General features: G+C 43.2%; 1 protein-coding gene across 5 annotated transcripts in view; it reads right to left on the minus strand.

The window, feature by feature from the left end:
* The window catches only part of EDAR (ectodysplasin A receptor), a 77,413-nt gene that overhangs the window by 20,225 nt on the left and 39,831 nt on the right, over positions 1-17,357 (minus strand). For all 5 annotated transcript variants that reach the window (XM_065677830.1, XM_065677831.1, XM_065677829.1 and 2 more), the window contains 4 exons: positions 7,261-7,329; positions 6,438-6,560; positions 5,181-5,362; positions 715-800 (listed from right to left, as the gene is read on the minus strand). In XM_065677830.1, coding sequence (XP_065533902.1) covers positions 715-800; positions 5,181-5,362; positions 6,438-6,560; positions 7,261-7,311 — 442 coding nt within the window. In that variant the 5' untranslated portion in view covers positions 7,312-7,329. The remainder of the gene's footprint in view (positions 1-714; positions 801-5,180; positions 5,363-6,437; positions 6,561-7,260; positions 7,330-17,357) is intronic.

Genomic DNA, 17,357 nt, shown 5'->3' on the forward strand with positions numbered 1-17,357 from the left:
AGATGCTGGGGAGAGATTCTTCATTAGGGACTGTAGTGATAGGACAGGGGGTAACGGGTTTAAACTCAAACATGGGAAATTCAGGTTAGATATAAGGAAGAAGCTCTTTACTGTAAGGGTGGTGAGGCACTGGAATGGGTTGCCCAGGGAAGTGGTGAATGCTCCATCCTTGGTGGTATTCAAGGCCAGGTTGGACAGAGGCTTGGGTGAGATGGTTTAGTGTGAGATGTCCCTGCCATGGCAGGGGGGTTGGAACTTGATGATCTTAAGGTCCTTTCCAACCCAAACCATTCTGTGATTCTATGATATGAAAGGTGTGATGCACTTCTACTAGGATCTATGAAGTGTCCCATGACTTTTTCATAGCTGACCTGAAACTGAAACTGAATTTAAAAAAAAATGAAAATACAGATTTGTGACTTCCTGTACCTACTGGTTAAATAACCATAATAAGTCCTGTATGGGACGGCTTAACACATGAAAACTGGAACACAACTGAAAAACAGCAGGTCCTAAAATCAAAGGCTCTGATTCCTCCCCAAATGTTCAGCATTTGGGGGGGAATGGCAAGGCTGGTTGGAAGCAGAAATTGCTTTACTGGAGATGGAATTATTGTTTGAACAGAATAATCATCGCTGAAAGATTTCATATTGAGCATCCAGATGATTCCAAGTCAAAACCAGATGAAATGCATAGAGATTGCAGAACACTTACATTCCTTGGTGTTAGGAGGCGCCAGCAAGCACGAGTAGCAAACCATCCCGTATATATTGCGAGGTCTGTTTTCCAGCATGTAGTAACTGAAATGGAGGGCAAGATGAGGCAAAACAGCGTAAATTAATATGCTGCAACAGAGCATGGTTCATCAGCAAGCAATTACACTGAGATAAAATCATTAAAAAAAACTTCTATAAGCAATTTGATGCAAAGATGAGTCTTTTTCTTTTTTTAAGCTGCCTGAATAGAGACAGTGTTTCTCTTCTTCCTTTCCTCCTAAAATGCAATTAATCAACCATCAAGCCTACATGACAAGAAGTAGTATCATTGCTTAAACCAACATTATACTCCCTGCTGAGTTCAAGCTGCAGTTTACAGCATGCCCTGAAATAAGACTTTTCAAAACAAGGGAATGCTATTTTTTGAAGTAGTAATCTTTCAGGCAAGACCACCAGTTGGATATGGTTGGCTAATTTTCTTCACAATCACCATAAGAGTAATTACCTTAATGCTAGAACCAAATCTGAGCCAAATCAGAATAAAAAATACAGCAAAACCCACCACACTTACAGGGAAAGACAGATTAGGTTTTACAGCTTTTGGGTTTATTTTAGTTCCTTGTGCTATAGTTTATAAGTTAGTTCCTGATACTGGAAATAAAGATTGAAGGAAAGGTTTTCATGGTTTGAACTTTTGGGCTGCTAATAAAGTTAGTGTTGAAATAAAGTAATTGGTTATGCAAGAATCGGATCCACAGGAAAGCTAATGAGTAAATTACATTAAAATCATACATGGATGGTGTTACGGATATGTCTTTACAAATCACTTGTAAATCACTGCAAATTTTAATGAAGGAATGAATAAATTCATAATCCATTTATGCAGACAAGTACTCAACATGATAAACACTTTACACAATGGGGAATCTGTTTTCTGCTCTTACATACCTGTCTATGCACGTGCAGGATGTTTTTTCTGGGAAACGTATGCATTGTTAGGAAATTACTGCTGAAACTGTCCATCAAGATCAGTTTGTCATTAATGAATGCCCCAGCCTACAAGTAAGGGATAAAGTCCGGGAAGTGGAGTACACAGAGATATAAGAGGGTGACAGGGGCTGGAGGTACCGCAGAGAGGCAGTAAACTGAGCATGGTTCCTCCTTTATTTCTCACTGGTTTTAAAAGATTCAAGGTTTCACCCTCATTCTTCCCTTCAACTGTTTCTTGTGCCCCATCTGCCAATCTACCCTTCTCTCGGGAGTAAAACTTCATCTTTCCTCTCTTACAGGGGCCTGTGGAACATTAGACAGTGAAGCAGTTAATAAATAATCAGGAAATGTCTGCCAAAGCACAAAAAGGGAAAAAAGAAAAGGGTGGCAGGCCAAAGATGCTTATAAATCTGTAAAGAAAAAGATAGGACAGGGAGGATCCACAGTCTAACCGTCACAGTGGTTTAGGAAAGACAAACAACCCTTCTAACAGTTAACTAAATCAAGGTGGTAGAATATTCCTCAGTTTTTGCCACAATGCAGAATGATGGAGGAGGTGGCAAGCAACAGTTCACTCACATGAGAAGGAAGCTCTGCAGCTGCAGACATTAATGATTCACCCCTATGAAAGACCAGCAACATATTTGTGTTTCTGGCTACTTTGCACTGCACCAGATACTAAAGGCAGTGTTGGAAATATCCGATCCGTTTGCATCACTAACTACAGAGAAGAAGTGACACAGTAATGAAATAATGAATTTTCATGGTGTTACTCTTCCACTCTTTCTTGAAAAGGGGAAGCATCAGTAGTGGAGGCATCTCTGAATACATTTTGAAAGAAAATTATCTCTTTGCAATTCCAGAGACTTGCTCCAAGCTGAAAATATGTGCTCGAACAACATGAGGGGTATGTATCATGTACACTTGGCCTGTTCTTACTCCTCTGTGTGTTTCCACTTAGGACTGCTACTGAGGACAGATGGCTAGTGTAGAGGGACCCTTGCTCTGACCTGCTGTATCTGCTTCTAGTTTGTTGTGATCTCAGTCATGCATCATTAGATGTTCTTGATCTAATGGATCATCCCATTGAGGGAAATAGTCTGAATTGCACCTGATTTCCACATTATTGACCTGTCCTATTTACCATGATGGAAGATCTTCTGGGCAGGAGCAGAGGATGAAGCACTGTCCCAGGAGGTTAGGTACTCTAGATACCTCCAGCGTTCACTGACAGCTGAACTTTGTTTTTGAGGATCATAGCTTTGCACCTAAGCCTTTAAATTCTTCCCTGGCTACAGTCTTGCATCCTTCTTGTGAGCATGACAAATAGTGTTATTCCTATATCATCTGAAAGGGAACCGGTACACTGAGAAGCAGTGGATGATCTGTGCTCTTGTACCAAAGGTCTCCTTCCCTTAAACTGATTAGAAGTAACAGTGAAAAAATAGAAGGAAGAATATATAATTATCCAGCACCTATTTTAAGGCAAATGACAGAGAAAGGCACTTTAAGCCATTGGGAAAAGGCTGCCAGTTCAGTGGTGTTTTGTCTAAAAACTTAAGGTCAGAATGTCTTTGCTCATCTTTTCCTCAGGCTGCTTTACTGAGCTGGTGAAAAATAGCAAAGGGATGAGATGCCTCTAAATATAGACCGCAGCATGTGGACTGTTACCTTGGGAAGGTCTGCACTACCTTATGGAATCACTGTCCTCTGCAAATGGAAACCTTATTTTTTCCCTCCCATTGACTCAGGGGCTCTTTGAGGTTTAGTGCCCAGGGAAGGGAGCACTCTGCCAGCTGCCACTCACCCAGGCATGCGACTGTCCCTGTGCCACTGGGACAATGAGGAAGGGTTGCTGGGCAGCCAGCACTACTTGACAGCTCTCTGGCCTGACACTAGATTTCCCCCACCATCACACAGGAGCAACCTCTGGGGTCCCTAAGTTGTGTGGGGAGTCAAGGCAGCTCCAGAGCTTGTCTTAGCCCTCATTGAGTTCATCCTGAGAATTTCATGTCTTCATGCTCAGAGTAAGAGGGTGTTTCTCCTTAACTGCTGGCTTTGCCAAACCATCCCAGGACCTGGGAGTCACACAGAGAGCGGCACGCAGCCAGACTCAGGCAGGCCAGTTTCTGCTACAGGTTACACCTGTGCAAACACGATGTTTTGAGATTACTCCCCAAGCACCAGCTGTGCAAGCTGATTATTTTCAGTGAGCACCCCACTCCCACCTGGGTGACCCCATTAGTCCCAAAAGAAATTGCAAAACAGTGACTGTGGCCACTGTTTAACTTTCTTGCTCCTTATGATGTATGAGGGGAAGTCAAGAGGGAGCTCTTTTCAAATCACATCATCAGTCTGTTCAGCTGGCAGCTAGACAAGTCCTTCCTTTTGTTTGTAAACTGTGAAAATTTCACACAGGCTCACTGATACAATAAACCTGGAAGCTTGCAGGGCCTCCTTAACAGGGTTTCCTGCTCTTTAAGTAGTGTGGGTTATTCAGCATCTGCAAACTGCACAAAAGCCAAATGTCAGTGGGAATTACTCTCTAAACCAAAGCGACACACTGGCAGAAACTGGAAAGGTATGTAAGGTGAGGTGGTGTTTGAGAGTATTTACTCAGCCTACAAAATAAAAAGTGTTGAGAAAGCAAATGCATGCCTGGATTTGGAGGCTTTCAAAGGCAATATAGTCAGGAATATATTGTTAACATATTCAATGTAGATATCGCTTTCTCACCATTGCCATCAGAATTATACTGAGCTTGAGACCATTAAAAAGATGGACTTACTAAAAAAACATCTATTTTAAGCCCATTCAAGCTTCCCTGGAATTTGTTTTCATTCTGAACAGCAGCACACACACCACATTAGCAGCTCTTAAGACCCCTTTCTATTGGTTAGAAAGGACCCCGAGAGACTAAATGCCTTGGTAAATCTCACCTAATAGCTATGTTAGCTAATGCTGTCAACTACTGACAAATCTGCCAGCTGGTCACATCTGGAGAAGAGATATTTTATGTTCCTAAGCACACCATAGTGCTAGCATGGACCCTACGGGGCATCCAAGGCATCTTCATGGAGGTCGTTCATAGGATGCAAGACTTATGAGGTGGCCATCTGAAACCACAGCAGGAAGCCAAGCTGGATTTCTGACAGTGTCTAAAATTGCACTCCACACCTGGTAGGGTACATGAGCTGTTCCCTTTCCACTTCTAGAGAGGAGAAGTTTCAGTTTTTCTTGTTTTTAGTTGTTTTTTCAGTGAGATTTCAGTAAGGTTACTGTTGTCTTCTACTGAATTCACTGATGCTTTTGAAACATTTAGATGTATTGCTTTACAGAGACTAAAAAGAACAATTCACCAGTATCGTACCTACAGTCAGCTAGGACATGAAGAGAGGCTGTCAGGGATTTTGACATCAGAAAGGTATTTTGCAGTGCTTTGTGTAGAGCAAAGGTCCGCGGTTAAGTCCTTACCCTGGGAGACAAGGACCGCACTCAGCATCGTTCTCCTGATCACCAGGTGTCAAGACTGTGGCTCGGAAAAACCCCTCACAGTCTTTATGCCGCCTGCATATCTGGTAACCTCCTCTGGAGAACTTCTCTGAAGGGCAGGGGATGCAGCCGTAGTCCTCGTCTTTGGTGCCATATCCACATGTCTGCAACAACACAAAGTCACTGACAGGCAGGCTTGTGCTGCACACCTGCTTCTAGCAAAAGGAAACATTCATAGCCTGGCCCATTGGCTTTGTGGCACGTCATGGGAAAGAATTGTGCCATTTGGTACCTTAATGTCTGTGCTAAAAAAGCCATAGAAGGATATAAGGATGCAGCAAGCTGTGTGCTGGAGAGGAAAATGGGGAACCAGAGCATTGTACTCCTTGAAAGTGGCTCCCCATAGCTATTTATATCATACTCCAGTGAGCCATGGAAGTGAATTTCAGCTGCTGCTCAGATAGAAAGTGAACTGAAAATTGAAGAGCAGAGGAGAAGATTACAGGGGAAGCATGGCTACAGCAGCGATATCAGCAATCTTGCTTTCATGCTAGGAGAGCCCAGAGGGAACAGCACAAAAGGCAATGTTCAGATGAGATTTCGTAACCTCTGAACTCACATGTCCCAGCTGAATATTATGCTCAGATTAAACAAAACTAAAACCAACTGGTTATTATTCAAACGTACTTGTTCAGGACTACCAACTGTGCGAAATTCTTGAAATAGGATGTTTATCCCATTAAAACCAAACATGACTTCAGTATTTTTTTTTTTAATAAGCAACAATTATCTGCTGTAAATCAAATGGTTACTTAGGAACTGTAATTTAAAATGTTGCAGAAGCATCCAAGTTCCTTTAGTGCCAAAATATCTTAGCGGGAGAGCAAAATTAAATCCTCAGTGTGGGGGGCCAGCAAGCACAGCAGACTGACCCATTCATCACACCATGCCAGAATAGAGCATCAGATTGCAAATAACTATTGAGAAGAGAATGGACTGGCAGAGACTGTGTGTGAAACTTTTACCTTACAACTTTTACAATATTGCTTTTGACAGGCTGCTCCTGGGATAGGCACACAAGGTGCCCAGCTCCCATGACATGCTTGCAGGCGTAATGCTTAAGCATCTCTGCCCATACTCATTTTCTCTCCTATCCATATATTCCCACCATGTAACAAAGCATTTGTTTTTGCATTTGGTGCTGGATATGTGTTCCCTACCAGCGGAAGCTGAAATTACCATGTAAGGCTCTTCACCCGGCTCACACTTGGGGCAGTCGTGGCACATGCCAGTGGTCTGGTTGTAGTACTCATTCTCACCGCAGTTGGAGTATTCAGCGCTGGCAGAGTACACCAGGGAGACCTGTCACCAGAGAGCATCGCACAGCACCGTCACTTCCACTGGTCACTTCCACTGCCTTTGTCTCCCAAGCTTTGTCCTCCCTCCCTTGCCCAGCTTCTGTGGCTCAGAAGGCAACAGGATCAGCATTGCAGCGTGAAGCACCCTAAAGCTCAGAAACAGAAGTGGTGCCACTATGTGGGATGGAGGCAGATACAGTTTTCAGTAACTTGGTCCTTCTAAGAGTTTCTCAGAGCACTGACGTTCGTGCTTGTTGGCAAAACCACTCCTCAAAATACTGAAGGCCATGATTCCTGATCTATTAATTCTCACACTCTTCTGCACAGCAAATGCCTGAGTTTACACCCTCACCCTTCCCAGCTCTAATGAGCCTTCACAAATCTGACTGCAGATAATGAGATAATGTGCTGCCTTGGGCCTCAACTATGATATGGCTGTACTTCGTGTGACACCTGGGCTCATCAGCTCTTCCAGGGCCTTCTGTTTCTGCTCCATCCTGAGTCCTTCTCCTTCCCCTCCTCCCTTGCAGCCTCAGTTTAAGCAGCACACGCCCAGGTGTTTTATTGGGTGGAAACCAACCACTACATCAGGGTTCAGTTCCTAAGTTGTCTGTGGCTGTGCCATGACTATTCACAGATGTTTGCAAAGACCCAAGCAGGTATTTTTGCACACTGGGGAGACATATATGCACATAAATACCTACCACCAGAAAAGGGAACATGTGAGTCCATTTACGTTCACCTAGGTGAGCCATGCTCTCTTGATACTTCACCTGGAAAGATAGAATAGGTGATTGTTTATGAACATAAGCAAATATTTGTGTGTGTTGCCAAAATAAGAACAGAAGGGCTCATAAGCAGAGCAAAGGTTACATGGCAGCGATGAGCAGAGGTCTGAACAAAGACAGGGGGAGATGTGCACGTGCACTCACACACAGAGGCGAGCTACACACCCTTACTGCACATCTCTTTCCCCTCTTTGAGAAGACCAATGGCATGAGGGAGTCTGGTCTTGCAACAGTTCTAAAAGTCTGTGAAAGATGAGGAACCAGCTCTGAGCTCTGGCACTTCTTGGCTGACTGGGAAATCTTCCCGCAGAGGAACTGAGTGCTGTGTCTCGACTGCTAAATGAAAGAGGGCTGGGGATCAGTAGCCTGGCTTGTGTCCACACCACTTAGTGCTTAACCCCAGTAGACGAGATTTGTCTGGAAAGATGTAGGTGGAGAAGCCACAAACAGAGCCAGGAAGTGAACCGACGGCAAGCAGCACAGGCAGTTGGCATGCCGGGCTATACCTCCCTTGTCGGGTCCTGCAGATCCACCAAGAAAACCCTCAACTGCCTTTTTCTGTAGGAAGCAAAGGCTGCTTTTTGTTCTTGATAAGCAAACTGCAGATTTAAGAGGTTAGACCCCAGGAAGAATCCAAATTTTATATTTGAAACGCTATTGCAATAGTTAGGGAAAAGAAAGGCTGCAATCTCTGTTATAAACACATGTGTTAATTTATTTCATTTATTCAAAAGAATCGTTTCGACTAAGAACTAATGTTGCATATTCATGTACTGTATTTCTTTCTAAGGGGAAAAAAGAGACAGGAAAAGGAGGCACAAATTGTTTCGTTAGCATGATACAACATATTTAATGGTATTATTACAGCACATAATACGCCCTAGGGATTTTACCGCTTCAAATTGCAAATGTTTGAGATACAGTTGCAACACTTTGGTCCTAGCAGATGTAAACTGCTCTTTAAATTTTCCAGGTCTCAGACACTGCAAGGCTTTTAGTCTCCCAGAAGAGTACAATTACAGCTTTGTGCCACGTTTGAGGATACAACCTACATGAGAGCAGCACTCTAGTATTTGCGATAGCTGCTAACATTTACATTTTTAAACACTAAGTAGATTAAGCGAAGATTATATCACTCCAGCATCAAGCTATGAACTTGCTTTATACGTTCCTTCCAGCAACTGGGCTAGCTGAGACAGGTAGCTGGGTGGGTGGGTGGACAACCTGAATTATATTAATTTCTGCAGGAAATTAAAGTTTGAAACCTAGAAACAAAAGAGAACCAGAGATAAATTGTCCCAAATATAGAGGTAAGAGATGGAAAATAGTAATGCAATTGTATAAACTGTCAAACATGTAAGTTGGACAAAGGCTTTGTCTGTGACAATGCAGTTGCTTGGAAAAGTTCCAAAGATACAGTCTTAACACATATGTCTGTTAAACTGAACCCTAATTATGAAAGAGCTTGCTAGACTTTAAATATGAATATAATTATGTCCATGTCCCCACTGATACTGCAAAATTGTTGTTTTCATTATAAATCAGATCTGAGGCTGCTCAGGACCAAGAATTTCACTAGGAAAGCTTGAATCTAAAACTTTACAGTAAGAACATGTTTTACGGTAAAAACATGCTTCAGTTGCTTTCAAGCCACGCAGATGTTTGCTGTTTGAGGTACTTGTATGCAATCATAGCCAGATTTGAAAAATGGAAATGAAGAATTGTAGCCCATTAATATATAATACAATCTTCTCCATCCATTTGGCATTTGGCATTTATTTATATAAAATGTTGAAAGTGTCAAGTTATACATATATACATAAAATATTTTTCCATCTCAATATAAATATGCATGTGGGGGTATATTTTATATGTAAATATACACTTTTTTTCCCCTGCATTCCATCATTATACACAGCAATATGTCAAACTTATGGGAAATACTTTTTTAACTGGAAAAAGCCAGTCCTAATTACTGAATACGGCCAGATTAGAACTCTAGGGGGGATTTTTTCCCCAAATTGGAGTACCAAAAAGTTAAATGTAATTATTCATCCGCCTAAATAAGTGCAGTGCCATACACTGGCAGTGTTATTTTCTGGGTTTTTCTTTTTCCTTCTTCTTTTTTTTTTTCCCCTCTCCTGCTTTGGAGTTAAAAAACAAAACACTCATTTTCTAACACAAGAGTGGGGAAGGCAGATGCAGGAGGTTTCTGGCAGTAGGGCTATAGATACCTCCTTAGCAGGGGTGATATCTGAAGCTATATACCAAGATATGCCAGGCAGATCTTGGGCTTGCTGTCTATTTTCAGGCATGTTAATTTATACCTGTGCTATATTATCTGTCAGGCAGTAATCCCATTCACACAACAAGGGATCTTCTAGTGCTAAGATCACTTTTGTCTCTAGCTGACATCGGTGAAAACATGCAAAGCTTGGACAATCAGGGAGCATATGCCAAGAAGCAGGAAAAAGAGTGACCAGTTTTTATGGCCCCTAATCATTAAAAGCAATTAGTTCTTAATGAATTAACAGATGCTGCACTTTTTCTTTGTATTCTGCCATGCTCTGACTAAAGAAAATGACTCTCCCTGTGATGGCATGCAATGGTAAGCAGGAAGCAGCTGGATGTGTGGTTTTGCTGGGACCACGGGATCACTCTTAAGCAATTTGGGATCTCCGGCAGCTCATCTACAGATCCTGATGTGTGTTTTTGTTTAGGCTGTGTGGGTGTCTCCAGAGAGGAGGTGTAAAACACAGACCTAACGTCTTTGTGGATCAGGTGTGCAACACAGAGCAAGCCTCATCATGACTAGAGGGGGTTGCTAATTACAGCCATATTTGCCTTTCGGGCACGTTTGTTAATAGCTGTTAAAAATATACACATAAGCTGACAGGAAAAGGAAGACTATTTTCCCAGTGGCAACTGCAGCAAGAAATGCTAGAGCATCCTTGTCTCATCTTCTCTCTTGTAGACTGAGAGGCACAAATTTGGCCTGGGGGAATGGAAAAAGAGATGCCTGAGACCCTATTTCTCCAGTATTGCTCCTCCTAGATGAAACTCCCTTCTAGATAGTGTTTGTGGTTTCATACCAAAACCTGGCAGATATAAATGGCAGTGAAGAGATTCAGAGCAGCCCTGCAGAGAAGGACTTGGGGGTGTTGGTCGATGAGAAAATGAACATGAGCCAGCTTCAGTGTGCGCTCGCAGCACAGAAAGCCAACCGTATCCTGGGCTGCATCAAAAGGAGCGTGACCAACAGGTCGAAGGAGGTGATCCTGCCCCTCTACACTCCTCTTATGAGACCTCACCTGGAGTATTGTGTGCAGTTCTGGTGTCCTCAACATAAAAAGGACATGGAACTGCTGGAACAAGTCCAGAGGAGGGCCACGAGGATGATCAGGGGACTGGTGTACCTCCTGTATGAAGACAGGCTGAGGAAGTTGGGGCTGTTCAGCCTGGAGAAGGCTGCATGGAGACCTCATAGCAGCCTTCCAGTATCTGAAGAGGGGCTATAGGGATGCTGGGGATGGACTCTTCATTAGGGACTGTAGTGATAGGACAAGGGGTAATGGGTTAAAACTTAAACAGGGGAATTTTAGATTGGATATAAGGAAGAAGTTCTTTACTGTAAGGGTGGTGAGGCACTGGAATGGGTTGCCCAGGGAAGTGGTGAATGCTCCATCCCTGGTGGTATTCAGGGCCAGGTTGGATAGGGCCTTGGGTGACATGGTTTAGTGTGAGGTGTCCCTGCCCATGGCAGGGGTGTTGGAACTAGATGATCTTGAGGTCCTTTCCAACCCTAACTATTCTATGATTCTATGATACATAAATAAATCACCAAGCAGAAAATGTTTAGTTCATGCTGTCTAAAAGAGAAAAAGCACAATTCATGGTAGTCAGCCTTTGGATTTTATAATTTACTTAGATTATAAGGTAATGCTGCCATGGTATTTACAGTATCCATGAATAAATGGAGTAAATATTGGAAATATGCAAACAATGAGGTTACCACAGCTGGTGGTCTAAGCTAAAGCTCATGAAAGCTCATGACTTTCAATGACCTACCTTACGTATTATTTTAATTCTGTGGATTCAGTAATTAACATAGTGCAAAAGATATTTTCCTATCATAGACTTCTTGTTTTTTAAAAATAAGTTTGAAAAAAAGGAGGAAAACAACAGAAATATGTGTGCCTTAATGTTGTAGAGAGGCAGGGTTTTTTTGGTATCTCTGCTTTCCTTGAGTTTGATATCTACTGATGTAGATATGCTTCAAGGACATAAAACTTGACTTTGCAAAAAGGGAAAGGTACAACCGCTGTCTCAGACAACTTCACCATTTGATATTTCTATATCATAAAATCAATCATAGAATAGTTCATGTTGGAAAGGAGCCTTCAAAGGTCATCTAGTCCACCCCCCCTGCAGTGAGCAGGGACATCTTCAACTAGACCAGTTTACTCAGAACTACATCCAGCCTGGCCTTGAGCACTGCTAGGGATGGAGCATCTACCACTTCCCTGGGCAACCTGTTTCAGTGTTTCACTGTAGAATCATAGAATAGTTAGGATTGGAAATGACCTTAAGATCATCTAGTTCCAACTGCCATCATTGTAAAAAATTTTCTTCCTTATATCCAGTTTAAATCTCCCCTATTTTAGTTTAAAACCATTACTCTTGTCCTATCGCTACAAGCCATACTAAAAAGTCTCTCCCCATCATTCTTATAGGCGCCTTTGAAGTACTGAAAGGCTCTAATAAGGTCTCCCTGGGGCCTTTTTCATCATGAGTCCACGTCCAAGATCTCCACCACTAAAAATAGCAGAATGCAAGACAAACGCTTTCACATAAATAACATGGTCAGGTTGTATGTACTTCACAGGTGCCACCAACAAACCCAGCGCTTGCCCCAGGTTCCCAGGTTTAGGATAGGAACCTCATGAACCACCTTCTGCACAGATTATCACAGATTTTTGCATGGGCTCAGTAGAAAACGTCTGTATGCTCCTGATGCTGCTAAACCCTTCTTAACTAAGACAAACATATAATCCTCATTGCAAAACCTCACGAGTTTCAGAGTTTGACAACAGAGCTCAGCCTGGCTCTGGTTTTGTGAAAGAAGATGCTGTTTGAGTTTTAGTTCCAGGAGGAAAGATGGCTCTCCGAGCCCATCACTGAGTGACAATGGTGGCAAGGGAGAGCTTAAACTTAGAGAAGTATAAGCAAATGGAAATAGAGATGATGAAGAAAACTGTTTTGTAGCCTTGGTTACAGTTTTTATTGTTGTGAAAAAATATTGCACAAAATATTTGTAGAACAACACGAACTACAGTTTCCCATATCTGTTTTTTATCCCTTTGACCTTGCAAGTACCTTAAGAATTACCTCAAAGAGAGATGTAAAAAGTGTAAAAATGATAGCACTCCATTCTTCCTTTACCTGAAGCATCAAACAGAAGTGAGAACAGCTCAAGCGACACATAAAACTGGAATTGCCCCTGTGATCTGGCAATCCATCAGAGAAGTAATTCATTGCTTGGGCACAGAAACAAGATTTCTTTGCAGTGGGAGTTGCATTGACAAGAGCGGACATAAGAGATTCTTTAATTTGTTAATGGGGCACTGTGTGCTGAGGACATGGGGGCAATCAAGCTTAATGTAATGCTATCCATCTCTTACAGACTTGCTTATCTGGAAACTATACCTGGACATCCATATTTGAACCTGTTTTTTCACTTTACATAAAGGCGTGTGTTGGCTGTCATATAGACAGGCCATCATCTTTCTGAAGAAGTTTTCAGGGAAAGAAAAAGAGGTCACAATAGAGAAACAAAGCAAAAGCAAGAAAGAAGGATAGGTTCTTTCCAACACACTTTGCATGTCTGGTATGCATTTCTGCATAAATGGGGCACTAAAGAGATGCAAGGGCCAAGGGAACCCTGGGGTCTCCCTGCACCCACAGCCAGCTGTGGTGCAGGGCCACAGCTGACCCAGTGGCCCACCAACCCCTTGTTACTGGCATATTCCCAATTTGGCCTCCCTATAAGCTGATGTTGGTCTTATCTGTTAGCAGTATCCAAAACCCAGTGCTGCCAGGCCAGGGCTGTTGGAGGAGCATAGTGGTCTCCACTGCACCCAGAGGCCTTCCAGGGCACATAGCTCACAGGCAAACCTCCCCCCCTTGCTGCCTAAGTGCTTGGGGAGGTATGAAGGGAGTGAGCATTTCAGCGGGAAAATGATAATTTGTTGATCCTGAAACCTTCTATTTCCACACATCCACTTCAGTGATGTTCCCACTAGAAAGGCTGGCAATTTGGTGGGGAAGTGATGCAGAAGGGAAAAGGCAGTCATGACCTCCTGCCATGGAAGTTGCTGTGGTTGGTGCTGCTTTATACAAACAAGAAGATACTCATTAGGGCAAAAATGTGAGCAGGGACTTGTACCTCACCCAGTCAAAAGGCTGCCCTGACTCTTAGGCTAAGCCACATGATCTCTTTTGTTTTCTATAATTTAAAAAAATAAATAAAACAAAATCTGGGATTTGTTCTGACGCACGATTAAAAAAAATAAAACCCAGAAACCTCATATTTGTAACGGGGAAAAAAGTTGTGACTGTTTGGCTGGTCCCTGTAATGATTTTCCCTCAGCAGGAGAGGCTTGCTTTCCATCTCTCCTCAAACAAATTTTTTTCTAAGGTGATTTACACGAAGACTTCCCTGTTGTTTTCATCCCCTCCTAATGTCTGTCGGGAAGTGCTACAGCTGGAGTGTTATTCCTTCTGGTTTGCTTGCTTACTTGTTTGTTTTAGGAGGGTTTGGGCTTTCTTTCAAGAAGCACTGGCACTGGTGGTGGGAGCAGTGTGCTGGAGGCATGTCAGGACTGTGCCCTATTCCCCCCCCCCGGACAGCTCCTGCTTGAGAGCTCCTGCTCCTCAAGCTCCTTCAGGTGAGCTTGCCCCACTGCCAGCTTGCAGCTGCTGGAGGGCACTCGAGTTTTCCATGGAAATAGCTGGAAGATGAATCTTACATCATCATGAAAAGCTGCAAATGAGCATGCTAGATTTCCAAGCTTAATAATTCTAAGGCGAGAATTAATGAGCAGCAATACAGTTTTTCACCATTTATGGGGTCATCCCAGTGCCGCATCATCTCGGTGTTTTCTCCACCACTGCTTCTTAAGAAGTTTCCCCATCTGTGCCTACCTTAGGGAGAAGAAACTTGTTTTTCACATTTCGCTTCCAGGGGCGAGGTAAAACTGCTGTTATTAAACCAACTCATTTTAGATTCAGCAGCTCTCCTTAGTTCCTAAGACAATTCTTTCCATTCTGAGCAGAAAATTAAAAGCTTATCAGGAAAACACAAATGACAGATCAACGATGATGCTTTTTTGACATTTTTTTCTTTTTACTAGGTTTTATGCTTTCTAGATGACAGATAACCTAATAAGAACAGTCTGAGTCTTAGCTTCCATTATTAAGTGTCTGAAGCTGTGGGTACCTTCAAATCTCACAGTATTTCGGAGTTTTAGCACTGTGCAGAGACTGACATCATTTTAATACAATAATGGTTGAAGGAAAGGACAGAGGTGGAGAAATCTAGAAAAACTTTGCAGGAAGGAATTTAGGTGAAATTCTACAGTAACCATCAACAGAATATATTGAAATTGTAATAGAATAGAAATCCCATGGTGACCATCAATAAATAATGTCTGTTCTTAGCTCCACAGCACATTAGCATTTCTCAGCCTAAAAGCCAGAAAATTGCTAGAGAGGTCAACACACAGTTCTGCTTTTTCCACGGTTTACATGAAAACATCTGAAATACTGCATTTTACAGGCACAGTGAATAGCAGCTGGGGTGCTGCGGGAGGGGGCTGCCACAAAGCGTGGTGGCACCTTTGAGGATACCCCTGAGCAGGTCACTCCACTGCAGCACTGGGAGGCTCATGGCCACAGACTTTCCTTGTATAAGTGCATTAAGCAACAGAGCACAGTTTCACTGTGTTTGGCAAATGTAATGAAGTCAGTATTAGGTGGTGGCCATTTATACTTCGGTACTTGATTTTAGAGTCCCGGAAAAGCCTCTTGTTTGTCAACAGGCCTCTGTCTTGCAGACAAAGGGATACATAAGCTGCCAACAAACATTAGGTTTTTAATTATTCTACTTTTTACATAACTCCGTTTGAAGGGGATTTATTATTTTTGTAGACTGAAGGCTGGCCGCATTTAAATTCAAAACTACATCGCAAGCTGCCTGGGCCATCATTGTTGGGAAGAGCAGGGAGAGGGAACACAGGGAGGGGAAGTTCTCTGCTGGGAATAGGGGCCACACAGTGAGCAGGCGCCATGCCGGGGGATGCCCGAGGGGAGAGGCAGCTGGGGGGCACAGCATGGGGTGGCCAAAGCACCAGCCAGGGTTTTGGACCACTGTGCCCCAAGCAGGGGGATGCAGGGTGGTACCTGGGAGCAGCCCTCCCATGTTCTCCATTCACCACCCATCTTTCAGGCGTGGGTCCCCCCAGGGGGACACCAAGGGTGTAGAGGCCAGAAAGCAGCTTCCAGTCCAAAGTCAGACAGAGGAACATGCCCCAGCAACCAAATCCTTCATATCTGTGGGTAGTTGCAAGCTATGACCTGCTGGGGCTACTATTTATGCCAACCGCCACGCGTACAGGCAAGAGGAGGAACAACCACCGCCTTGGCTAATAGCTGCTGAAGTCACAGCCCACTACATGGGCATGCCTGTAGAAATTGCATGTTTACAGGCAAGCATGTGTACACAAACACATCTATTTATACCCACACGCCCTCGGAGAGGTTGACTGTCCCTCACATCTCTGTTCAGCCTGTTTATCCCAAATCTCAGATAATATCCCAGTGGAGGGAAATCTCTGTGCTTAATGTGCCGTGTAGGGTTGCAATTAGAAAGTGAGTTGCCTCCACTACTAGGGAAGGAGGAAGAAATGCCTTTCTCGGTTGGAATACTTTCTCTTTTGAGTCGATAATCATAAAATCTCTTCATAATTTCTCCGAGGCTCTCATTTCTTTTTTTTTAATGAAGGTGTTTACATTCCTAATTAAGGAGCACATTAAGCTTAGTGGTACCTTATCTGATAAACCCCTTCGTAGGTTATGTCAAGCTGAGCCTTTCAAGGGAGCTAACTAGTTTTAAAAACTGGTTGTCCTCTGGGCTGGAAATGTGCAAGCCAAGCGCTCGCAATTAACTTGGGTTAATTACAAAATACCAGAAATGTAATAATGTATTTAAAAATATAACACAGGTGCTAATGATCTTGTTTTCTGACTTCCCCCTCTCTCCTTTTCCCCCCTCTGCAAGAACTTGCAGCCTATCACTTTGCTCCCAGGTAACACCCCCCATGCTCCACAGGTGTTTGCCACCTTTTTCTCTCATGTGGTGGGATTGATTAGCATAGCTGGACTGATTCAAGAGTGGTCGCTTCTACCTTGCAGTTAGCATGGCTTCTACTGTTGCTTTCTGGGCTTGCTGAAGGAAGTGGGCCTGAGAACTTCATTTTTCCTAGGTCTATCATCTAGTCTAATCAAAGATATCACTTCTCTTTCCAAGCCACCACCACCACAAACATCATGAGAACTTTGAGACACCACTACCAGCAGTGCTATGCAAGATGTAAGCCTGTGTGAGTAACCACTTGACCTTCCCATGAAGCAGCAACCTTGCGACTGCACACTGTCCATTTTAGCCTTCCGTCCCGGCATGCTCAGCCAATTCTGATTGCAACTTGCAGCCCATGATACTCAAATAACACGGGTTTTGAGAGAACAGGCAGGAGCTTTCAGTTCAGCAGTTGCTCTTCTGGCATGACCTGTCCATAGCTTTTTGCTTCTCGTGTTTTTACCTGTTTTACCTATGCCATGTTCCTTATTAATATCGGCATGAAATGCTTTACTGAAGTCCAGACAGCCCATGGTACCTGCTCTTTTAGGAATTAAAGCTTCCTGTCAAGGATAACTTAGGGTTTTGACCTACCCAC

The sequence above is a fragment of the Lathamus discolor genome, chromosome 4 (assembly GCF_037157495.1).
Source record: "Lathamus discolor isolate bLatDis1 chromosome 4, bLatDis1.hap1, whole genome shotgun sequence".
Classification (NCBI taxonomy): Eukaryota; Metazoa; Chordata; class Aves; order Psittaciformes; family Psittacidae; genus Lathamus; species Lathamus discolor.